This window comes from Engraulis encrasicolus, chromosome 20 (assembly GCF_034702125.1).
Source record: "Engraulis encrasicolus isolate BLACKSEA-1 chromosome 20, IST_EnEncr_1.0, whole genome shotgun sequence".
Taxonomy (NCBI): Eukaryota; Metazoa; Chordata; class Actinopteri; order Clupeiformes; family Engraulidae; genus Engraulis; species Engraulis encrasicolus.
Window position 1 is genome coordinate 8,601,888 of NC_085876.1, and position 25,591 is coordinate 8,627,478.

The following is a 25,591-nucleotide window of genomic DNA, read 5'->3' on the forward strand; positions in this document are numbered from 1 at the left end:
TGTTGTCACTGTCCACCTTGACGCTGTTGACGGCACATCCAGTGGTCTCCATTAGAGCAGCACCTTGGCCGAGGACAGCGAGCTCCTTGACATCAGACGCCTGAGTTTCTCCCTGACTACCATTGGTGCCACATCCAGTGGTCTCCAGGTGACCAGCATCTAGGGCAGGACGCTCCTTGACATCAGAGGCACTGATGGTGGCCTGAGTGTTGTTGGTGTCTCCCTGGGTACCAGTCATCATGACACATCCAGTGTTGCCAAGGCTACCTGGGCCAGCAACCTGCTTGACATCAGAGGGGCTGATGGTGGCCAGAGTGGTGTCACTTCCGGCCTGGAGTGATGTCACTTCCTGGTGGAGGCCAGCACGTTCCATGACATCTGAGGCACCGATGAGGTCACTTCCTGTCTGGATGCCATCATCACTGGTACATCCTCCACTGGTCTCCAGCTGGGAAGCATCATGTACCACGGCCTCTGGGATGTCAGAGGGAGGGCCCTCGGTCAGGGGACTGGAGATCTGGCATCCCGGCTCTGCACTGGTTGATGGTATGACCATCTCCAAATGCAAAACAGGTGCCTGAAATCAGAAACAGATTCTTTTTTAAATGTATGTAGGCCTATGTATTTATTTTATTTACTGACTTATTTATTATTGCAATGTAAGCAGAGTGTTGAGACCTCAGCCTAGGCAATGGCATAGCTCAATTTTCCTGCGACCATTACTCGACAATTTTCAGAGTTAACTATACATTTACGAATACATTTTCACAGAAAACATTTATGTATTTTTGTTAACATTTAGCCTACACGGTTTATGATACTCACCTTTTAAAATAAATATAGATGATGGGAAGGAGCCTAATTAAAAACGATATGAAGTTAACAACGTTAATTAAAATCGTGCGGAAAGTCGCTTCCTCTCTTCGTGAATGAACATAAAAGTGAAATGTTTTCATAGAATGTTGGTAGCTATGGCGATGAGTGATTCTAATCGCGTCAGTCAGACACAACATTCACAGCTGATGTAATAATAGAGTCGCAACATCGCAGTGATTTATGAAGCAACGTCAGCTATAGCATACGCATAGGCCTACCCACTGTGTATGAAATAAACATCATGAATGGGCAATTAATTACATTCAAAATAGTTAAGCAATAAAAAAAAACCTCTACCCTTAAAGAATAGTTTGGGACGGCTTTTGATTTTATTCTTTAGAGGTAGCCCACTCCCCAAAGCCGATAGCAGTTATCATCCAGTCAGCATGCTCTACTTAGTACCTGTGCAACTTGCAAGGAATATTTGTTTTCAAATAGGCTAACCATTTCTTCAGATCTACCTGCATTTCCTCTGCCAGTCAACAGTTAGATATCTTGTCGTTCTAGGGTGGCTCTCAGGCCAACCTGAAAAATAATAGATTTTCTCTTGTTTTTTCTTTTTCTTTTAAATATATATTTTTTACATGCATGACTTTTCTTTTAGTCTTCATGGGCTGCATTTTTGTAGCCTGGTCCTGACCATCCCATAATACTACCATTTAGTGGAGCCAATCCTTTGGCGGAAGTACGTAGGATGGCTCGCGAGGCTAGCATTTTTGCGAATGCGTTAGACACTCCGGTCCACCAGATGGTGGACTCTGGACCACGGCTTCAATTCTGACAGCCAAAGAAGAGACTAGTCTGACCAGGAAATTGACCCATGTTGTTTATCAATTCATGGAATGTGGAAATGTAGTAAATAATTGGTCCAGAGACATATATCTTATTTATATACCCACTGTTAACATAGGCTGGGAGTAAACTATGGCTTGATAAAGGACTGCGTAAAAGCAAAGTCGAAGAACCCCCCAAGCGTTAGGATCCCCTGTAAGTAAGTTTTCCTTCTTTGGTACCAGTGACAACTCCTGCCAAGTTCTATTACAGGCGAAAACCTGAGAGTGGGCCAACCTCAAATTAATGTGGATTTCAAAGAGATGGTTGCACCTAAATTGCATTATTATATGGCCAAGATATAAACGCAGAACTTGGTTACCTTGGCAAATGTTGCATTACAACCTGCAGAATCACAGCAACATGCATGAGGCGCCAACGTCCTAACGCAGGCTGCAGCAGGTGTCAAACGTAAAAGTGGAAAAGAAAGGTAATCTGAGTAACCAGTAGACGTGTGTGTACTTGGTTTACGATCAGCTGACTCAGGACTGGTTGGATCAAGTTTGTGGGTGCGTCCTTGTTAACTTTTTAGTGTTTTTCAGTAGCACTATATCTCATTAGGTTGGTTACAATGGAGTTAATGGTGTAACAGCTATGTAATACCATGTGCTAGAGTTGTATTAACACCGTACATTTACTTTTGCTCTCTCTAATTCACACCTCTGATGTACAGTTTATCCTACTCAGTCAGTGCACATCACATGAACACGCCTATAATACCTCCATGTCACACATATTATATTTATATATTTATATTTGAATAGTAGCTGTTTGTACATGACATAGGAAGGCAGCTCTTGTCATAATTGTATAACAGCTCAAAAGTCCAATGCCCCATGAGCTGTTCTGGAGAGTTGAATATTGCCAATGGCAGATATTGAGAGACCTTACTGATTACTTGTTACTGTGTTACACAATTTAGTCCCCATGACACTTTGTAAGTTTTAAATGCAGTCCTGGTGACACTGTATTAAGTGTAAAAAAAAAAAAAACTGACGAATTTGTGGGTTCAACTTCAAAGGACTGAAATTGTGCATGCACGCACAGTTGATGTGTTGAGTTGACCTCTTCCCCTGTATTTTATCTAGTCTACCACTAAGTGACATATTGACCATTCCCGTTTTCTCTGTTTACAGCGTCATGCTGCGGCATATTGAGTATTCCTGTCCTCTGTCTCTACAGGGGCCATGCCGAGGGCTGTGCACGGCTGTGAGCTCACTAACAGTGATGCGTTGAGTTGACCTCTTCTCCTGTCTTCTATCTAAGTCTACCACTAAGTGCCATGTTGACCAATGCGGTCCTCTGTCTCTGGAACAGGGTCATGCCATGGGCGTGCACGGCCTCACCAGCTTCATGGAGCGCGAGCGGCGCTTCCTGGCGAGCGTGCGCGTGCAGGCCACGGCGCTGGTGGTGGACGGCAGCAGCCTGTACTTCAGCCTCTACTTCAGCAGCGGGGCGGACCAGCAGCACGGGGGCGAGTACCAGGCCTTCGCCGCCGAGGTGCGCCGCTTCTTCGCCACGCTCGCCGCCTGCCGCATACAGGCCTTCGTGGTGCTGGACGGAGGCATGGACCAGAGCGACAAGAAGTTCTCCACCCTACAGGTGCTGACTCTGAGAACCAAGAGAAGAAAATAGAAAAAGAACAAAAATCTTTTTTTGAACCAGTTAAAGGTACACTCGCCAGGCAATTTAATAGGTGCACCTTGCTAGTGCTGGGTTGGATCCCCTTTTGCCTTCAGAACTGTCTGCAACAGTACTCATGTAGGTTGTGGTATACAACTGGTACTAAGGGGCCCAAATTGTGCCAAGATGATAGCCCTACTACAGTAATGTACGCCATGACACCACCAGACTGAACCGTTGATACAAGGCAGGGTGGATCCATGTTTTCATGTTGTTGACCCCAAATTCTGACTATACCACCTGAGTGTTGCATGAATTTTGCTTAATTTGGCAAAGTATAGCCTCATTTTCCTGGTGAAAGGTGTGTCTAATGAAGTGGCCGATGACTTTATATTGTCCATTTCAACAGACTCTATGATGCTTAGGTAGATAGATAGACGTCATAGATAGAATGATAAGATAAGTGGTATTGTCTTTTCCCTCCTTTGCTATTTTTCTATTTTCTCTCTCTTTTGCCTACTAATCTCTCTCTCTCTCTCTCTCTCTCTCTCTCTCTCTCTCTCTCTCTCTCTCTCTCTCTCTCTCTCTCTCTCTCTTGTCTCCTCTCTCTTTCTCTGTCTTTCTCCCTCTCTATGCACCCCCAACTCCCCAACTCTCTTGACTTCCAATATCTCTCTCTCTCTCCCTCCTCCCTCTCTTTCTCTCCTCTGTCTCTCCCTCCCCATCTCCCTCCCCCCCTCTCGCTCCCTCCCTCCATCCCCACAGGAGAGGGCCCAGCGCTCCATCCGCGACGCCAACTCCCTGTCTCGCGGTGCCAACGGCTCGGTCCTGCCCCTCCTGACCAAGGTGACCTTCATGCAGCTGCTGTCGGAGCTGGCCGTGCCCTTCTTCCAGTGTGCCGCCGAGGCCGACCTGGAGCTCGCCACCCTGGCCAGCCAATGGGGATGCCCCGTGCTCACCAACGACAGTGACTTCTACATCTTCCCGCTGAGCGGAGGGTACCTCCCCTACCGCCACTTCCAGTGGAACAACGCAGTCTTGGGTGAGCGGTGCACACGTCTCCTCTGCATTGTAAAATACACCAACAGTCAACAGTCAACTTGAACTGGACATTCTACTGTACAGTAGCCCCTTAATGCACGCCGTACCTCCAGTGGCCAGCTGTAATAGTCATTGAAAGTTAACTACCATTGTACTACAATACTATGACATAATAGGGCCTTTAGTAATGCACTACGACTTCATTCCATTGCCATTCTGGTAACAGCAAATCGATAACGCCGTGTCTTAACGCCGTTAACGGGTTAAACAGCTGACATGACGTCATGCATAAGAACAGAGAATACACACACACAAACACACACACACATGCACGTACACAAACATTCTACAATAAAATCATTACACTATTTGTATCTTTTACTAGTATTTTCTATGATTATTTAAGGGACCTTATTCATCAATTATTGTATTCATTTATTCATGGGGACTGTCTTGTGTCTTGGCTGGAGGAGGTGGAGGAGGAGGCAGGACCAGCCAGCAGGGCTACATCCAGGCCAGGTGCTACACGGTGCAGCGTCTCTGCTCGCACTTCAGGGGCCTCACGCCGCCCATGCTCCCCCTGCTGGCCGTGGTGGTGGGTAACGACTACACGCCGCGTCACGTCACCCAGACCTTCCTCAGCCGCATACAGCTTCCTGCTGTTGGAGGAGGAGGTGGGAAGGGGAACCCCCAGATCGAGGGCCTTCTCCTGTGGCTGTCTCAGTTCGGGAGCCCCGAGGACGCTCTAGAGGAGGCGCTGGGGGTTGAAGAAGGAGGAGGAGGAGGAGGAGGTACTGTATGCTGCTCACCCTCACACACACCTTTGCACAGTACTGGCAGACAATGCTCATTTCACTGCATGTTCCGCTTTTAGTATTAATTCTATGCATGTGGCCAAATAAAACTCATTGCATCCTTGTATCACACTCACTTCTTTGTTCTTCGTTGGCTGTCTGTCTGCATACTTAGAGTGCGGCACATGTGTCTTTTTTTTAAAGCATACTATAGTAGTTTTTGCACTTTTCATGCTATTTAAATGCTACATGTATTCTACTGTGATGATAAAGGCATTCTATTCTATTCTATTCTATTCTAATCTGTTCTATTCTATTCTATTCTATTCTATTCTAGGAGGTGGTCGGGGAGGAAAGAGAGGAGGGAGAGGGCAGAGGAAGAAAGGAGGCCAGTCTAGCGTCTACACCGCTCTCATGGAGGAGTACGCCATACCTCCTCACAGCAGCTTGGCTCAGTTCTTCTCCAGTGACCCGGCCTCCAGTCTTCCAGCCTGCACCGCAGGGCTTCCGGAGGTGCTGGCTGCCCAGCCGACGTGGCTGCTGTGGGGCATCTTCACGGGAAGGTTCCCCTCTATCATCCAGGACGCCCTGGTGCACAACAGGGTCATGCTGCTTGCCCAGGTTTGATTTAAATTGGATTAGATTAAATTGGATTAGGTTTCACCAATGGGTTGAACTGGATTTTGGTCATTTTTCCACCTTATTGTCCACGGTTACAAGGGTGGTGCCATTACTATTTGGGTAGCAGTTGCTAGCGCTAAATCAGCTAGCAGACTGGAAATCCTGTATTAGCACAAACAGCATTGAAATAGCGAGGTTAGTGGGCGTGAGTTTTGACAGGAATGGTGTCTAGTAATAACTACACAATAACTGTACAGCAGCAGTATTACGCATGTTGTGTGCAGTAGTGTAAATATTTCTCAGGTGTCTGCCACCAAGTTGCGACTTTGAGTATTGCAGACTGACAAACATGCGGTTAGGGTCATTACAATACCTGGCCAGAGTCGTTCTGAGGATTGGCCGGGTAAATAAAGCATCTGAACTGTCTGAAGCAAAGGGGGGATCTCAACTGAAAAAGTAAAAGTTGTTTTTTGTAATCTAATTTGTACCTTAATCGCTACTTTACCCAGGTGGAGAACTGCAGGCTACCCAGCAGCCACAGCACTTCTCTGGCCATCCGACAGGTCATCTACGGCCTCCTGCTCCTGGGCCGTGGACAACAGCATGGTGGGACGGCTCAGTCCTCCTCAGCCAGAGGAAGAGGAGGAGGAAGCAGAGGGTATTGTTTTCATTTGTTAACTTAATTGGACATTCTACAGCAAATTAAAAATTCAAAGCTTTGCTGATATGTCATGTGTAATAACAGGACATTTTCAAATTTTCAACACATTTTTACAGTAATATTCCACTAAAAGTATCTTAGTAAATCTCATTTTACCATGTATAAATGACAATAAAGGCTTTCTTCTATTCTATTTTTCTATTCTTTTCTTTCTGACAGAGGGAGGGGTAGGGGGGGAAGAGGAGGAGGAGGAGGAGGTCCAGTATCAGGGGAGGTCTCCCCAGCGGAGAGCCAGGGCCAGGAGGCTGCAGGCGTGGTAGAGTACGACAGGTGTGACATGAACCTGACCAAGAACACGGTGACGCCATTCCTGCCTGGCAGCAGCCCTCCCCTGCGTTTGGAGGCCATGGAGCAGGTATGGGGACATAATACTCATCTTCATAAGAGTAAGAGTGTGCACATTCCACCTTGCTGAGGCCAGGTGCAGGACAAAGGCGTATCTGAGAGTAGAATGAGTAGAAGTCCACACACTGAAGTTCGGCTTTGAAGGATTTATTCAGGTCATACGACCCAACAACAGGGTCTTCATCAGGCATGTGTAGGTCTGGGGACAGCCATGGAGGTTGATGAAGGGGATAGATAGGGGCCAGTTGTCCTGGGCCCAAGGCAACCTGACGCGATTGTAGGGGACGGAGGATTGCACTCACTTCTAGTTTGAAATGATCGGGCAGCTCTCACCCAACCGTTCGCATATTGGCCGGCCGCCTGGAGGACCATGAATACAAATGAAGAGAAGCATTATGGGCGGGTCACCCAGGCTAGGGGACACCTGCACATAATGTAAACTATAACACCAATTCACACTGTGAAAAACATATTTTGTAATGCTTACAATATATGTGGGCTGGTTCTGTGTAGTGTGCCTGTAAGGATGTGCTGCATGACATACATAGCCATGCATGATGGCTACAGACACACCTACTCATACAGTTTTCTCCATTGGTGCTATATTGGGGTAGGTAGATGTGCATTGATAGAAACTGTCTCTATCTACTTCCCTCCTTCTCTCTCTCTCTCTACCTCCCTCTCCCTCTCTCTCTCTCTCTCTCTCTCTCTCTCTCTCTTACACACACTCACACACGCACTCTCACTCAATGGTCTCACACCACCACCTCTGTCTCTCTCTCTCTCATACTCTCTCTCTCTCTCTCCACTTTCTCCATCCTCTCCTCTCTCCCCTTCTCTCTCTCTCCCTCCCTTCCTCCAGGCTCCTGTTGCGGTGCGTCTGAAGGTGCTGTTGCGTGTGCTGTGTGTGGAGGAGCGTAGCCTGGGCCCCCTGCCCCCGGCCCTGCGGCTGCCCGCCTGCGTCACCTCCTACTGGGTTCAGCGCTCCAAGCCTCGGCCCGACCCCTCCACCCACCAGGCCCTGTTGCTGGGGCTCGTCTGCGGGGAGCTGAGCCGACGCAGGACCATCCCCACAGGTGTGGAATACATAAAGGCTTTTCAAGCCTTTTTATGAGACCGGATAGTGGAGGAGAGACAGGAAGCGAGTTGGGAGAGAGAGACGGGGAACGGGCGGCAAAGGACCTGGCCCACAACCGTACCCGGGTTGGCCACATAGCAGACGAGTGCCCTGCCGTTAGTGCCACGTTAGGACTGGAATACGTAGTTGTAAATAAGAGCAATTAAGTGAAGTTGTACTTAATATAGTTAAGTTAAATACAAGTGAAATAAAGTAAAGTAATGAAAGTAAAATTAAATGAAATAAAGTCAAATACTATTGTTCTTTGGACCCACTTGGAAATTGCATTATTGTATCTCAGGGGTTATCCCCCAATGAGGAATTTACATTTGAGTAAGAGGTGGACAGAAAATAGCTTTGAGATGAGAGAGATGGAGTAGGGGTTGGGAATTGACCTAAGGCAGGAATTGAACCCGGGTCACTAACGTAACATTGTGGTGCTCCAGTCATTTGAGCTATGGCCCAGGCTGTGAGGAATTGTACAAAACAAGAATGCTAATCTAAATGTGATGTTGTATCTGAAGGAAAGACAGTGCTGAGTCGTTGTAAAACTATAGCCACAGGTGATGAATTGTGACATGTCGAGTATAAATCTTCGCCACTTTTAAGGCCTCCTCAAAAACAAGACTCTGCATATGAAGGGCTTATATTCTCATAAAGAATTTGAAATTGAGAGGTTGTCTGCACAAGTTGTGATGTGTTTTCATTTTATCCATTGTTCAAATTATAATGTTTTGCACTTATGATGCATAATAACAGCTATATGATTGGTCCTTTCCTGTGGTCCTTTCCTAGTCCCATTGACCTCTCTCTCTCTCTCTATCTCTCTCTCTCTCTCTCTATCTCTCTTTCTCTTTCTCTCTCTCTCTCTGCCAGACCCTGCGTCCAGCAGGCCTGGCGTGGCTGCTGTCATCAACAGACTCAATCAGCTACGATTGGTCAGGAAGGAGGGGCGGGGTCTAAACCTGGGAGTGGCACACTCCCTCAGCCAATGGCAGTCGTGCATGAAGGCGGGGCTATGCCTGAACCAGCTGCTCTGTTGCCCCCTCCCAGACCCACCATGCACCTGGTAATTTATTAACTTATTGATTGATTGATTGATTGATTGATTGATTTACTTAGTCCAGACTTAAAATCTAATTTTTACAATGAATTAAAGCTGATCTGTTTGTCTGTTTCCTGAATTTGGATGCTCCTCTGTTTGATGAAATGACTCCTACTATACTTCAGTTTCCCTTTTTCTTTTCCTTGTTGCCCTCAAGGTTGTACAGCGGGACCCTCATCCATGCCATTCAGGCAGCTCTGCAAGAGGGGAAAAGCGCTGAAGATCTGCTGGCACAAGACCCCTTCCCTGGGCAGCTCTTCTCTGCTCTGAAGGAGGCCACACAGCCGAAGCCTGGGGGCTCTAGTAACCCTGCGGCCCACCAGGGGGTCTCCTCCTCAGGTAGAGGAAGGAGAGGAAGAGGCGGCAGGGGACAGGGAAGAGGGCAGCTGACGCGGGGAGGAGGTGGAAGAGGAGGAGGAAGAGGCCAGAGGTCTGGTGGTGGAGACTCTGGTATCAACAATCGCTTTGCCATGTTGATGAGCGACGAGGATAATGATGATGATGAGGAAGAAGTTGTGTATGTTTTTTGAAAACATGATGAGGAATTCAACTGGTTAATGGTGCTCGTCAGACCAGCTGCTTTGCCTTGTTGATCAGGGAATATGATTCTGATTATGAGGATGGGTCAAAGACGTGCAAAATTAAATTGTCATTCAGTGTAACGGATACCTTCTGCTGACTGTAACTTTAAAAAACGTGACTCTTTTTATTTTATTTTTTCTAGTGAATTAATGAAAGCCTCAGCCTTTATCCATTCACTTGAAACAATTTAAAAATCATGTTTTTTTTTACCGTTACAGTCAGCCAAAGGTATCCGTTACACTAAATGACAATGCCATTTTGCACGTCTTTGACCCGGATGTATTGGCTATTGGGAATTCTAACTGGCCTTTCTGCTGTGTCAATGGCACATTTTAAACACACATGCTTTCAGGGCATGAACTAGTGTAGTAACCTGGAGTCGAGGGGTGAGGGGTGTAATTTGTCTGTTTGTGGTCGTCAAAATGTGTTTCTATGAGCCAGTCTTTTACCAGCTTTTACTTGTTTATGGAGGTTCCAAAGGTGTTCAGCAGTGATGGGCAACCAGTATTAAGAAACTCCAATCCAATGCCTCATTTTCCAAAACACCTGGGTTATGTGCAACGGCTGCAACATTTTGCTATGGTTCCCTGATTGAACGACTTGTTTGGCGGCTTCGTATATGTTTGCTACCGTTTAGTAGGCGCATTCGACCAATTATCCAATCCCAACTGTTTTCTTGGCACATTGAATCTCCCTCTCAGCCGCCATAGGCTCAGGACTTGTGAACACAAGTTTTACTTGTTTACTGGTTTTACATCTCCAATGAGGGCATTTGGACAGGTGAAACCCTTATTTGGAATATGTGGCACATGATTATAGCTTCTGAGTCCAAGCTGTCCGTCACTGTGGTCAGGGCAGGGATTCTGGGCAGCTAAAACCAATACGGTAGGCTTTAAATGTGCAGCAGTGAGCATTTTATGAATTTATCAGGGAAAACAAAGGCTGCTGTTTACATTTTTTTTAACGCACACGGCTCAACCATAGAGGTTGTTACTTGTAATGGTGTGCCTTTTGCCAATGTTTTTTTCTTCTCCTTTTTTGTCAAAATGACTTCAGCGGCCAAATTTTGCCAATTTTTAGGTACACACAGTGGTTTATGTTTGTTTAAATTGATGGCATCAAATGCCCTTTCATGTCTGCTCAGAAAGATGCATGGGGCTTTTTGAAAGCTTTGTGCCTATGTGTTGTGTGTCTTGCTAACCCCTGCTGCTTAGTGCTGCTTAACTCCAGTGTATACTGGCTGAGCTATGCTGGAACTGAATGGATTGTGTTATAAAATTGGGTGTGCAGTGGCTGCATTGACTTCAATAGTTGAAATTCATTAATAAGTCTGTTTGCCTTACATTACAGCCAGTGCTTGAAGCAACTAAATGTTTAGTAGAGTAAGATACATCAAGAAGTCAGAGAATGCTCGCACATCAGTGGCACAGGTGCTGGATAAAATAAAATAACTGAATTAAATAATACATGTCTGTAGCACTGTAGATGGTGGTAGCGCACATCTTATGTGTCACCAAACACCACAAAAAGAAAAGGAGGGGATATCACCCCTAGAAGACGGAACTCGAGCACGCTCCTTTGCATTGAGTAGGCTGGGTTTGGGGTATCTTACTATATTAGACAATTCTTTGCTTGAAGGTTTGCAAAAAGTGTAGAGGATCCTATGTGTCTTCCCTTGACTTAACCACTCAACCTTAATTCACACTGGCTCTGTGCGCTGATGGAAGACGGCAGGCGTGTCTTACGCATTGGGGGAGTTGTCGTTCCATGTTTTTATTTCTACATACAGACTGTAACAGCACATTTATTTATGTGGTCGGATAGGCTGACAGATCTGTCACAGCCTGAAAATTTGAACATTGAACATCTTGGTGGAGACAATGGAGCCGATGGAACGAACAGGACCACAATGCATTTCAAGATTGCCCCATGCAAAGTCAATGAGATCTGTCAGCAACGGAGGCAGTGTGAACAAAGGGTCATGCCAGAAAGTAACTCTGGCCATCTCATGGTCTAAATCCCACATGGACTTACACGTCTTTACTTCTGCCTCTGGATATATATTTGTGTATACTTTCATTGCAATATTTTACAACATGATGTCTTAATTTAATTTAAAATGTTTCATACTCACGTACATACACGTACATACATAAACATAAGGAAACAGAGCATTTAAAAAAACATACTTCATATTTAAAATACATACTTCACATTTTACCTTCTGTGACAAGCAAGTTAAAAGCTTTAATGTCATTGTGTTGTCATTTTTTTAAACATTACATTTTGTAATTTAATAATAATACCAGATGAATTAAGCACCTTCAGATCATATCACATTTTAAAGAAAATAATGGGTTGTACTGTAAGTGGATGAATATAACTCTTTATAAACTACTAACATCACATCGTCATACTGGCTGATGGAATTCATGATTTTCTTTCACCTCTTCACCTACAGAACCATTAAATCACATGGCATTAAAGTGACAATACATGGCTTTCCGAAACATGTATCCCCTTGATGAATATTCGTACTTGCTCCGAAACTATTAGCTGACAAGCAAAAACTTGATTTGCTACAAAGAACTTGAAAGACAGAATATTTAATAGTTTACTGCCTTGGTCTCCAAACAAATCCAGCCCGGGCATGGCAAACATTTGGCCCGCCATGATGTCAGAACAAATGAAAACATAAATGTCTGTGATAAATGTGAGTGGGTCATATCTTTCCAAAGCTTTCACAGAGAGTTAAATCTTAAGCTAACCGTCTCATAGCAGACATTGGACGGAGTACAGATTTTCGCTTTTCCGTTTCCCCTTCTTGTCAGACATCTAACTTGTTTCTCATTGGGTTGAGGCGTTGTTTTGGCCCTTGCAGAAGAATAATTGGAGACCACTGGTTTACTGTATCGTCATCAGATCTCAAGAGGCTACACTGCTGTATCTACAGTAGGAAGACATTTTGGTTGCAGCTACATCGATTGTCCAGCTGAGGGCAGTGGTTCTTACTTAATTAACTTTTGGGTTTGTCCTTTAAAAAGGTGGTATCAAGAACACAATGCTACTGTACTGCACAGAAAAGTTAAATACAACAATATATACAAAAGACAATTAATATTCTGTCACAAGGATGCAACATGTCACACAAACATACAGAACGAAGGTCATGTCAACTTTTTCAGTCACAACAGGTGAAACATACATGTGTGTATTCTATGCATGAAGAGTCCCTATTATAGCAACGTGATACCATAGGTTTTGAAATAGATGAGAGGACAATCAAAAAAATGTTAAAGCTAAACTGAAAATTCATTGGTTATTATTAAACAGTTCCGATTGTACAACTACAGAGTTAAACTTCTGTACACCTGAGCGCTAGTTAACGAAAGGCCTCACAATAATGGCGTGAATGATAATTGGCTTCTGATGACAGCCTTGAACTTCCACTTGTCTGTTCAAAGTCAACGGCATTTACAACTCATTCATCTCCACATTGCATTTGTTCACACCCCGTTCACCTTCCTACTGTGTGCACTGCATTCTTTGGTTTGTGCTTTAGGGCTGGGAAGATATAGATAGGTACTGATTGTTTAAAGCAGACAATGGGAGTGGTAATTACATCAACAGTAATAATAAAAGGAGATGATGGAGTTTAGTAGTAAGAGTTTGACCGTAGATGGAGGCCAGCCCTAGCCTTACTTCCAGTTGCTGAACATTTTGTGAGTCAAGTTAGTCTGGCCAAGCCTTCCAGCTCTGATATTCTGCATCAGGATTCGAGACCAATTAAATTTGAGCATTTCCAACAAATCGAAGGGGGGTGTTAAGGCAATGACATACTAGTTCCGTTGACAGATGAGTGAATAGGAAGCAGTGATCTTGAGTAATTGTAGCTTTGACTAGTGTGGTGTTTCTCAACGGGGGCGGCACAGCCCCTAAGTGGGCGTTGGGGAGCTCTAGGGGGGCGTTGAGAAGGATACAGCTGAGATGGGGCGGTGCTTAGTTGCCATTGGGGAACATTAGTCCATTTTTTTTTTACATAACCTACTAAGGAGGGCGTTGTCAGGCTTATGATGAGGTCAAGGTGGCGTTAGGAGGCTTAGGATGAGGTCAAGGGGCGTTTGTTCAAAAAAGGTTGAGAACGACTGGACTAGTAGGATACAGAGTCATTTCATTAACACGAGTTAGACCTGGTCTCTGAAAGGGATGTCCAAGGGGTTATAGGACCTCCCTCATAATAGTGGGGTTACAGGCTGAGTTGTCCAGACCAACACTCACAGAGAGTTAAAGTGGCGATAGCCAGGCAAGGTCAGTTTTGCTGTGGGGAGGAGATGAATATCAGAGGAGCTGGGTTGGGTCAGAGGAGCACCGTGGATGGGTCACCATGGACACCATGGAAACGAGTGTTCACCTCCAGAGGGATTCACCTCAGATGGGTCCTGATTGGTGGTTGATTTGGTGACACTAATGGGGAAAAAAACAAACAAACAAACAAAAAGGAGCGTAAGCATCCTATACACGAGTCATTTGAAGATTTTCACAAACCTCATTTGAAAGGAGTCTTTAATTGATCTGCCATACAACATATTGAAATCCATAGTCCATGTTGGAACTTCAAAGAGATCTAAAGATACAGCATGTATGTAAAAACAAACAACTGTTTACCTCGATTCATTTTGCTTGGGTAAATCCGAGGAAAAGCAAAGAACTCCTTGGGTGGGGGCAAGTCCTTCAAGGGGTGAAACTGAAACTTGGACTCGAAGTCATCTGAAGAAAGAGCATCCAAAGAACTTCATTAAGATGACTGTGAGAATCACACTCGATCACAGATACATCCACCACCATTATGTTAAGGTATATGGCAATGATAACGCCATGCATTAGATCCATGTGAAGTTGTACTGTATATTATGAGACGTTGTGTGCCTTTCAGTGGAGAAAATGTAGTTGCATGTCCAACTTAATTTGACATGTGTCTGAGAAAGATGTGTGCATGGAATGATTGGGTCATGGAAAGAGGAAGTGCTCTTTATTATAAAAGATATTGAGAACAATATGCAACTGTATTGTATAAAGACGTGTTCCCCTTTTCAATGTATGTCATTTGTGTGTGTTGGTGTGTGTGCGCGTGTGCATGTGCGTGTGATTGTCTAATACACTTACCTGTAATTTACTGTGACATTGTGAGAAATTTCCACCCCTATCATACTCTGTACACTGCCTACTTCTACAGACTATACTATATCATAGATGTATCTGTCAACACTTGTTCCAGGTCATGTTAAGATTGTCTACCTTAACTGACAGAGTATGTTTTCTGCACATGGTCTATCCCATCTCACAGAATGTCTTTTTGCACAATTACCTTTTTACATTTTTTACATATTTACATTTTCACATTTTTTATCTGTACTATTTTTATTTTTATTTTCCCCTCCCTGACTATTCCTGTGTTATTTGTGTCTTGAAATGTCCATGTGGGCATTTGTTTATTTGTGTATTTATGTAAGCTACTGGATACCTGAATTTCCCCCTGGGGATTAATAAAGTTACTCTACTCTACTCTACTCTACTCTACTCTACTCTATTTACAGCATGGTCTAATTAGAAATGCAAATAGCAGGGTATTCATGTCATTTGGAAGTGGCTTCCCAATTTGGAACGTTCCGGTTTCAAGCTGATGATATAAACTTCACAACAAGCATATGCACCATCTGACTAATTTCTGTAGATTCACTTAATAGAGATAAGGCTGGAAGATGGTGGAAAAAAGGAACTATCGAGGCATATGCTTTGATTTCCAACTCTGATAAACATGAAAGAACCTATTATATTATATTATATTATATAATATTATATTATATACTAATCTAATCTAATCTGCGGTATGCATTTAAAGAGCATTGCTCACCCAGGCTGTGCAAGAGGCCATTCCCGTGGCTGGTGGGCATGGCTTGGAAAGAGGTGGCGTGGAAGTTGGGGGGTGGAGGGGGAGGCGGAGGAGGCAGGTGGGTGTAGCTGCCGGACAGCTCTGTGGACGGAGATCTGGTAGGCGGAGCAGGAGGCACGCCCAGCCTCCCAGGACCTGAAACACAGTGACATATTATACAGTATATTCCTTTAATTACTGCAGCCAGTCACATACAGCACCTGTGAATAACCGCAAGTGGCTTTCGCTAAAAGCCTCAGCTAAGTGTAATGAAGTGTAATATAATAATACCTGTGAAGGTTGGCACGGCAGGGGGTCTCCTGCAGGGGGCAGTGGTGGGGTAGCTGGGGGGCAGGGGGGGCACGGCCGGCCTGTAGGAGGAGGAGGACTGGTGGTGACCTGGGCCGGGGGGCAGTTTGGAGGGAGCAGAGGACGGAAGAGGAGGTGGAGGAGGTGGTGGTGGCAGGTAGGTCGGACAGCTGGGGGTGTAGGACGCAGGCGGAGGTGGGGGCGGTGGCGGGTACATATCTCCCCCGTCCGACATCTCCGGGGGGCCAGAGAGCCGGTGCGAGGCGTAATAGACCCCTGTGGAATGATCCGGAAGGGAGCGGGGCGCCGATGGCAGGGAAGGTGCCGGGGCTGCTGGTAGCGGTGGCGGTGGTGGAGGGGGCGGGGGAGTGGAGGGCATGACTGGAGGCTGCTGGACAGGTAACCAGTTGGGCCTGGTGATGTAGGTGGCCACGGGTGGAGGAGGAGGGGGAGGGCAGGAGGGCAGAGGAGGTGGGTAGCTCTTTGGTTTGTCGTCGCCCTGCCTGTGAGACAGCGACTGGGACCGGGACAGTGATCTGGACTGTGACAATGACTGGTGGGAGTGGGAGTGTGAGAGCGACTGGGGCTGGGGGTGGGGATGAGACAGTGATGGTGGAGGTGGAGGGAGACCTGACATGGACAGCGGTCTTGAAGGGGGAGCGGAGGTGGGAAGAGGCGGTGGGGGTTGGGGTGGTGCTGTGGTGTTCGGAGAGGGCCGGGACCATCTGCGCTCCAGGGGCTTGTGGGTAGTGGTGGTCGGGGTGGTGGTGGAGGAGTTGGGGGTGGTGGCACCAGGGGCGGCGCTGGAGAGGTCCGGAGCGCTGCCCCGGAAGTCGCCGGAACCCATGGGGGGGTTCCATAGTGGCTGCCTCAGGCTCAGAGAGGAACCGGAGCGGGATACTGCCCAAGGATAAGTGTACATAAGAATACACACACACACACACACACACACACACACACACACACACACACACACACACACACACACACACACACACACACACACACACACACACACACACACACAATTCACTCAATCATCAGATCTTAAATGATGTAAAAACAAATACTGGATCATATCATTGGCAACAAATTTATCTAGTCTTCACACAAACACACCCAATCACAGTGAAACTTCAGGAATAAACAGTACATGCAACGTAATGTAATTTTTTGTATTGAGTTTGGTTCTTTAAAAAATCCCATACATAATTAATGTTCTTTAGTGTGTGTGTGTATGTGTGTGTGTGTGTGTGTGTGTGTGTGTGTGTGTGTGTGTGTGTGTGTGTGTGTGTGTGTGTGTGTGTGTGTGTATGTGTGTGTGTGTGCGCTTGCGTGTACAGGTGTGTTTATCTCACCAGGATTATGTTGGGGTACTCTGGACTCTCCTTTAGACACCGACCGGAGCACGGGGAAGCCTCCAGCAAACAGGCCCCCAAGAGACGGCGCCCCTCCCCCAGATGAAGAGCCTGTCCCTGGGCCTGATCCACCTGATGTGCCCCCACCTGCCCCTTTGGACTCTGTGGACAAGCAAACAAACACGTTCAATGACCTTCCCTCCACCTAGTCCAAGAGCATTAGCTCAAAATTGAGTCAAACCCTGACCAAATTAGTAACAAGATGTATTTGTTGTCAGAAGATGTTCAGTATAGCATACTAAATAAACAAGGAATGGCATACTAGAAAGTATCCCAGGTATCGTAACGTGCACTCTCTGAGAAATTAAGTATTCTAAACCTGAAAAATTCAGCTTGTTACTAATTGAAGTCAGAGTCATTCTAAAATAGCATTTACTTCTAAATCTTCGAACATGAAATCAAACATGAAATCAGACATGTAACTAACATTGTCTGCTTCTGTATTTTGTGAACATGCCAGCTTTTCCCTCAATGTAGAGACCTCAGTCTATGAAAATGTGTGTCAATAACCCTTTAAGACACTGCCCCTGTTATCAATTAGCTGTTAGCAGAATGACGATGACCAAGCTGTCATGTATAGTATTACTAAAGGCCCTGTGCGCTGTCATAGTGGTGTAGTACTATGGCAGTAATGTATTTTTCAGTGACAATTACAACCTTCCAGTAGTGGAATGGTGTCGAGGGGCAACAGCAGAAGCATGTGAATCCTCAGACCTTAGTATTACTAGACCCCGTGATGCTGTTGTGGAGTGTCTGTTTAACAGCTTGTCTAGGTCTTATCCTGTCTGCGAAACCTCTCATTTTCATGAGGCACTTGAGGACATTTTCAAGTGCTTTTAGACAAAACTGCTCTTCAATGAGTCTTTGTGTAGTCTGTCTGCAAGCACGCAGCACCTGAGTAATGACTCACTGACCATGCAGTAGACATCAGCTGCATGTGAGACCAATTACACAACAGAATCTCTAGAATGTGGACACACAAACACACACACACACGCACGCACTCACAAACACGCTCACACGCACGGACACACGCAACTTAACAAACATGTAGACAGCCCCTGTTGTTAGTTTGCTTTTCCCAGAATGCCAATGACCAAGTCATAATGTACTACTGAAGACTATGTGTAATGTCGTAGCAGCGCAGTAGTACGATGGTGGTCATGGTTTTCAAAGAATAGTGTAGAGGTTTTACTACTGGCGGAACAGTGGATACTATGTGGCTGCAGAAATTGTACAAATCAGAATGTGTTGTATGATCAATGATCAGTTTCTCACCGGCATTGTTTCAGGGTTGTTACATGTAACTCTACAGAAATTGTCATATTGTTTTTGAGTTATTCATTTTTTGGTCTGTCTGGACAATGATTCCTAATTGGCCCCATTAACTTTTGTGTCAAAGGTCAAAGGTCAAAAACAAGGCCAAAACAACTGTGTCTTGATAAGCAAAAAAAAAAACCAACTGTTGTAGACTTCAATTTGTGTTCAGTTTGTATATAAACCTGTGTCATACACTTCTGTAACCTACCATGATGTACTTTGTAAGCAACATGTTTGACAGTAACACATGACTACTAGTAGGCTACTGCCAATTTCCTGAAGGGAGCTTTCTTGGAGAGTCTCTAGCGCTGTTGATAGTATAGGAAGCACCCAGATTGAAAAACATGTCTCCAATTCACACACACACGCACACGCACACACACACACGCACACGCACACACGCACACACACACGCATACGCACACACACACAGTCAAAAGGAAGCTCGTATTGAAAACACATTCTTTGTCTCTTTGTCTCCCACAATCCATTTGGTGTGGCGACCGGTGATGTCGAACCGGACAGGAAACAGGAAACAGGGAACAGGAAGTTACTGTGTGTGTGTTGTGGAGAGACTCACTGCTATCGAGCTGAGGGGCGCTGCGGTCGTTGACCTGCGCGACCTTCTTGAGTCGGAAGCCTTTCTGGATGTCGGCCAGGAGAGCGTTGCGGCCTCCTCCTCCTCCCACTGACTCGGATGACGAGCACACGGCAGCATAGAGGCTCAGCTGGAATGGAAACAAGACGACAACAGCAGTGTCAAGGAAGAGCAATCAGAGATGATAACCTAAGGGCAAAATATCCCACCCCTACCTCATCTCTCTCTCCACCACTACTTTCACGTCACATCTTCACTGTCCTGTCATGATAAAGGCGTGAAAAGACCAAACCAGTGAGATAGTCTGGAGGCTATCTATGCAATTTCTTGCTGGGAAGATGTGGTTTGCAATTGCCCATGGCAGTTTATTGGGCATTATGAATGTATTATTTGGCATATGCGTAGTCCATAGCCAATCGTGTAAGCTACAAGCTTCCGTTTGTCAACACTTTCCACCCACCCTCGCCCTCTGATTGGCTCCCACGCATAGCCCGCTGCCATGCTGTCTTTCACATCAGAATGATTGTGTAAAGCAGTGTGGGATTCCCCAGGCTAGGTGTACATGCAATTTAAAGGACAATTTCGATGAATTGGACTTGTCAGTACTTGATGACACAGCATTTATGTTGACCCCTTTCCTTACCCATCCTGCCCATTCTAATGGAGGAATATATGAAGAGTTCAGATGCAAAACCCCCTAACTCCATTTCTGAAGATCTGCACTTCTATATTTTTAGAGAACCCCGTTGTTGGTTTGGTTTACATTCATGTACTTGATAATATAACATGAATAAAATAAAACAATGTGCAATTTTGATAGCTTTGTATTAAATAAAAATGAATTAAGATTATTTTCTGAAAAGGCACTTAGGGGGGTTTGCATCTGAACTCTTCATATTGTTAATTTTTTTGTCCTAACATACTCCGAATACTCTATCATCTCAAAAGTTACAGATGTGTTCTTAAGAGTCTGCGGGTGTTGCATAACTTTTGGGATAGTATTTGTAGTATGTTGACGTGCCCCTGTTAGAATGGGCAGGATCAGCATTGAACAAAAAAAATGCTGCATCATTGCGTTCTGACAAGTCAAGGATAGTGTGCGTGAGCAATACAACTACAGGCTGAAATTGACAGGAATTTTCCTTCAACTGATCATTAGACAGACAAGCTTGACAAATATCTGCTCAACTGAAAAAAAAATTCTCTCCTTTTTCCATTGCACAAAATTGGTATATGGTCTTAGCGTACCACTATTTTTAGAATGACTCCTAGTCAGACTACAGGGGCATCCATCTCGTTAGGCTACGGTGAAAGAGTTGCAGGATGTTTTAGATTTTTGTCACCGTCAGAAGCCCTAGTTAGCTTGTGTCATTAGCAGGTGTCAAACAGTCAAGAATGTTGTGTTGTCTAATCCTGGTGTTGAAATACTGACAGTTATACGGCCACTGGTGCCCTTTTTAATCCTCTCGTCTACAACATTCTAGAGCCTGCACTGTTTAAGTTGCTTTAGTCGGATGAATGGCTTTTTAAGAAGCAAAAGGGCGTTTTCCCATGGCGGTGGGAGGGGGACAGAGACAAGAGAGGGGAACACAGACACACAGAACAAGAGAAAGAAGGACAGAGAGAGAGAGACAGAGAGGTAGAGAAAAAAAAAGAAATTTGACACCACATTGCTACTGCATGCCTCCTGCTGTCTAGTGTCTATGAGACCAAGAGAGTGACCAATTGAGAGAGAGAGAGACAGAGAGAGAGAGAGAGAGAGAGAGAGAGAGAGAGAGAGAGAGAGAGAGAGAGAAAGAGAAAGAGAAAGAGAGAGAAGCGTGTAATTCTACCTCTAATTAATAATACAGACTGGCTGGAGGCATGAGACTCTGTGAGATGCGGTGTGCATGTATAGTATGGTGCTTGTACTTGTCTTTTGTTTTTACCTGTGGTGGTGGAGGTGGGGAGGCGGCTATCTGAGGGGATGGCGGAGGAGGACATGAAGGAGGAGGAGGAGGCGGGGGTGGGGGCGGCGGAGGTGGTGGAGGGACAGGCATGACCAACCACTCACCAAAACCTGCAATAGATGGACAGACACAGACAAAAACACACACAGGTTTAAACCCTTGCAAGGTATACACGTACGCACGCACGCACTCATTTTCAGCACATCAGTTGTACAGGCCTTGCTTCCTTAGAAAGAGTAGGTGACTGAAGCATAGATCAACAACCTGATCTGGCGCGACACCATTTCAGAATCAGCCGTCACACAGGCCCATCAACCTATCCAGCCTAGCTCACCATCACATCCTCAAATCTTCTGTGTGGCTCCTGTGTGTCAGGGTGTACCGCGAAGCCAGAAAGCTTATTCACTGCATTTTGTAGTGTTAACTCAACTCCTGTAGAGTAGAACCAGATACACTTGATTGTTAAATGAGTGTTAGATTTGACTTGTGCAGTGCTAATTCAACAATCAAATTGAGTTGTTTTCACTCTGTATTGAGTCACAACTGCAAAATGGAAGAAAGATCCGTCAACTCAGAGAGCATGTTTAGGCCCTGCTGTGGCCTAACAGTAGGACATTGGGTTACTACGCCGGCTACCCGGGTTCGATTCCCACCCGGGCCCTTTGCCAATCCTTCCCCATCTCTCCTCCCCATGTCCTGTCAAAAAATAAAACCCAAGAAGCCCTAAAAAAAAGTTGAAAAAGTTGGTGTTTTATTGGACGTACCGTACTCCCCACTAATCAAACTGTTCAGATGAATATGTTGATCCCATTGACCTCTATAATTGACAATGTTTCTGTTCCTTTGGATTGTCTTGTTTGTTTTAGGCTTTCGCACTGGAAGCCATGGATTAGGTTCCTGTTGTTATACATGCTCCTGCAAATGTTATCTTAAAACATGTCAGCCCACGCCTAATTTTACTGTTGGGACAACTCGCTAAATTGAAGGAATGTTTTGTTAATGTTGCCGACTTAAGTGTAAACCTCTAGGGCCAACACAGGAACCCTATCGTCCATCTTAGGGTCAAACACACACACACACCACACCACACCACACCACACACACACTCCTGTAAAAAGGTTGTTGGTTACCGGCAGGGAACTACAGTATATGAAGTAATACAACTTCCAACATTCCAAAATCATAGAGTTCTATTAGATAATTGATTATACAGTATGTGTACATGCCACTGAGCTGCGTGATGTTGCTTTTTCTCATGTTGTCAATAGATATTTAAAACATCTCATGACACTCAGATCCAAATTCAACGTTCTTCTTCTTCTTTTTCTCCACAACTTCTTCCTCCCTGTCAACACGGACGGGAACCACAGCAGTTCTTCCCTCTGTCTCTGAACATCCTCTCCGGTCCTAACTCCTACAATGCAAGGCTGGGGCCCATTCTGAAAAGGAGTGGGCGATCTGATGGCCCGTGGGCTGGGGAACAATGAAGTGTGTTGTCTGGGAAGCAGTGGTGCTTGCCCTCCGGACAGAGACCCCCTCGCATACTTCACATACACATGCACACTGAGGCTTCAGTGAGTGTCCCCCTATAGGCCTACAGTATCAAAATACAAATGGAGTATTTTGTAGAGATGGGATTTATGGCTCTTTTTCGGGATTCGGATCTTAGTGGCTCGTTCCTTTCAAAGAGCCGTTCAAAAAACTGGCTCTTTTGGCTCTTTTTTAAATTATTTATTCAGTGTTAAGAATGTAATATTTTGACTCCTCCTCAAGGTAATTTTGTCCAAACAACAACTGATTATTCTCCTGCTTCTAAAGACCGTTTTTGCCTCTCTTTGAGGCAAACAATTGTGTTTTTTCCCAAATTTAATTACTCTGGTCGAGGTCACGTGCTTAAAATGAATGAAAAATGAACGAAATAACTTTCGAGTGGCTCCCCCAGCTGTGATCCGGTTCCCATCGTTCACTTCAGGGAGCCGTTCAAAAGAACCGGCTCGATCATGAACGACACACCTCTAGTATTTTGGCTGTCTTGCCGCGTGTTTGCAATATTATTGTGTCAAAAGTGCAGCATTTTGTTGCCTAAAACTGTAGCAATACTATTGTAAAATTGTAGTTTTATGACACAGTACAACAACATAAAAAAGATTCAGCATGGGCTCCAAGAAGACTTATGGGGGAAAAAACTTTTTATGGGAGGGGGTAGGAGGGCATGGTTCATAATTGGAGGAAAAGGCATGTGTGTTCTTAAAAGTAGCCTCACTGGGCATGAGCAAATCATGAACATAATTGTCAGTTGGAGGGAGTCCCAATTGAAAAAAAATAGCACACTTGTTCACAATGTTACAGAATTCAAGAATAACTGCACAAATATTCAAAACACACGTTTAGAAAGTTACCTCTCATTTCACTGGACAAATGAAAGTTTTTTCATGATTCAACTGGACCGTATAAACATGTAGCCTAACTATTCTTCACTTGGGATACTATAACTTAATGGCAGGGCTGGTAACTTGCAACTCGTATCTTTTTGTCGAAACAGTGTTGTTTTTGCCTTGTATTTTCACTCAGTAGCTGCTTTTCTTCTAGATTTGTCGGCCTCTTTCGCGCTCTCTGCCATAGGCTTGTTAGGCTATAGCGAAGTGGTCTTTATTAAACTATTCGAAGACGCCCTACCTCTACATTGTAGTGTACATTTACTAAACGGTAACTTCAAAGGAATTCTCCACAGCTCGAGCTCTCCATACGAGACCTTCCACTGTCAACCGCGAGGTAACAGACATAGCCCCCCTGTCTGGAACGGTTGGGCACCGCAAGAGTAATTAAAACCTCATGGTCTTTTCTGAAGACATAAAGGATGAATTGACATACTCACCTTATTTTAGACTCTATTGTCGTTCCGTTATTCGATGAGGCAACAGGCACGCGACTTTTTTTCTTTACAGGAGCGCGCGGTAGATTACTGCGCACAGAATGCTTCGGACAGTTCACTCACTGGTGTCAACGCCAGAGTTATTAATAGCCAACGACGACGAGTCTCGTCTCCAAAACAGACTGCCCGGCCGTGTGACATTGGGACTGCGACTGCCACTACTATTTTATGGACATAGTCCTAGCCTACACATTGTTCTCTTTATAATAAATCTACAAGGTGATCTAATTTATGCACGGAAGCAGAACTACCATCACAAGCTGGAGTTCAGTTCCTCGGCCACCTGATGCACGGCCATATAAAATAGTTGATGGTGTTGCGCAGGGGCCGACACTGTTGCTGTGGACGACTGCGACTCCTGGGGCATGAAACTCACCACTGCACACACTTGATATGCCAGAGAGGAGGGGATGGAAGTACATATTTTATAGGCCACGGCTCCATATTACTGTTGGGAATCAACCTTATTACTAGGTATAATAAAGGGAACATTCATCTGGTATCAATGTTCTACCACGGACGTATCTGCCAATTTGTATCCAGTAAAAGTAGGTTGCTTGCTTTATATTTTTTCAGTCCCCAGCAATTTGTTGTCACAAACCTAATAATAATAACAAAAAATACAACAAAGGTGTTCAATCAGACAGGCCTGCAACATAACCTGGTTCTCACGCAGATGCACAGGGTTACTTTTGTTTACTTTCCAATGGGATACTCATCAAACATCAATATGATAGCCTATGTGAGTGATATCCTGGGTAAAAAGGTAAAAATGGTCAAAGTGCCAAGGCGAACCAAAAAAAACATTCAAAAATAAATTCATTTCTGATGATGAAACAACCTTTACATATGTCGACCATTTTGACACATATAGGCCTATGCATATGTGTATAGAAGACTTCTATACACATCTATGGGCCTATGTACTGTATTTCCTGTAGAATCCGTTATGTCCATGTAAGTAGGCCTAGCTTCTACCCTGCTACATCACAAAGTATGTATTACAACTCTGATGAGACTCTGAACAATACAACACATGGACACTGAATAGGATGAAAGGAATCAATAGTGAAGCACGCACAGATGAGGGGCGTGACTAGAAATCATAAAATGGGTGAGCCAAGAAAAAACCCAACCCAGCCCAACCCATTAGCCCCATTAGTCACACAGGTATTTTTTTTTGATCACTGAACTTCCTACCAGGCCAATAAAGGCTTCTGACTGTTTTTTAACAGAGCCTGGGAGGCAGTGTGCCTGCCAGGCATACCATCCAAACAAGGGTTGGTGTTAAAGGTTAGGGTTAAGTTTAGGACCAGTGATAGATCAATTAGGGTTATTTAGTTCAATGTTTAAGATTAAGGATAAGGGCTCCTGCCGTGGTCTAACGGTAGGGCACTTTGTTACTACACCAACAACTCGATTCTGGCCAGGGAAATTTGCCAATCCTGCCCCATATCTCTCTCCCACTCACTTCCTGTCA

General features: G+C 44.9%; 2 protein-coding genes across 2 annotated transcripts; one reads left to right on the forward strand and one right to left on the reverse strand.

The window, feature by feature from the left end:
• Nucleotides 1–1,673: 1,673 nt before the first annotated feature.
• On the forward strand, nt 1,674–9,829 carry aste1b (asteroid homolog 1b). The gene is made up of 10 exons (XM_063186144.1): nt 1,674–1,863; nt 3,025–3,309; nt 4,096–4,372; nt 4,842–5,159; nt 5,503–5,786; nt 6,296–6,444; nt 6,667–6,862; nt 7,715–7,928; nt 8,846–9,038; nt 9,232–9,829. Exons 2-10 carry the CDS (start codon nt 3,034–3,036, stop codon nt 9,602–9,604), a joined length of 2,280 nt encoding a protein of 759 aa, XP_063042214.1. The 5' UTR covers nt 1,674–1,863; nt 3,025–3,033; the 3' UTR covers nt 9,605–9,829.
• A 2,848-nt stretch (nt 9,830–12,677) lies between these two features.
• On the reverse strand, nt 12,678–24,434 carry wipf3 (WAS/WASL interacting protein family member 3). The gene is made up of 8 exons (XM_063185344.1): nt 24,055–24,434; nt 21,159–21,289; nt 19,213–19,360; nt 17,253–17,414; nt 15,877–16,794; nt 15,568–15,741; nt 14,322–14,423; nt 12,678–14,120 (listed from the first exon to the last, which is right to left on the reverse strand). The coding sequence occupies exons 2-8, from the start codon at nt 21,267–21,269 to the stop codon at nt 14,080–14,082; spliced, it is 1,656 nt and encodes a 551-aa protein (XP_063041414.1). The 5' UTR covers nt 21,270–21,289; nt 24,055–24,434; the 3' UTR covers nt 12,678–14,079.
• Nucleotides 24,435–25,591: the final 1,157 nt, after the last annotated feature.

What these genes read in the sequence shown, in the direction of transcription:
- aste1b (XM_063186144.1), top strand. Translation starts at nt 3,034, where the DNA reads ATGGGCGTGCACGGCCTCACCAGCTTCATGGAGCGCGAGCGGCGCTTC. An exon ending in AGAAGTTCTCCACCCTACAG is followed by an intron (nt 3,310 to 4,095) that starts GTGCTGACTCTG and finishes CCATCCCCACAG; the next exon opens with GAGAGGGCCCAGCGCTCCAT. An exon ending in GGGTCATGCTGCTTGCCCAG is followed by an intron (nt 5,787 to 6,295) that starts GTTTGATTTAAA and finishes TACTTTACCCAG; the next exon opens with GTGGAGAACTGCAGGCTACC.
- wipf3 (XM_063185344.1), bottom strand. Translation starts at nt 21,269, where the DNA reads ATGCCTGTCCCTCCACCACCTCCGCCGCCCCCACCCCCGCCTCCTCCT. An exon ending in CGCCCCTCAGCTCGATAGCA is followed by an intron (nt 17,415 to 19,212) that starts GTGAGTCTCTCC and finishes GCTTGTCCACAG; the next exon opens with AGTCCAAAGGGGCAGGTGGG. An exon ending in TGCCGTGCCAACCTTCACAG is followed by an intron (nt 15,742 to 15,876) that starts GTATTATTATAT and finishes ACTGTGTTTCAG; the next exon opens with GTCCTGGGAGGCTGGGCGTG.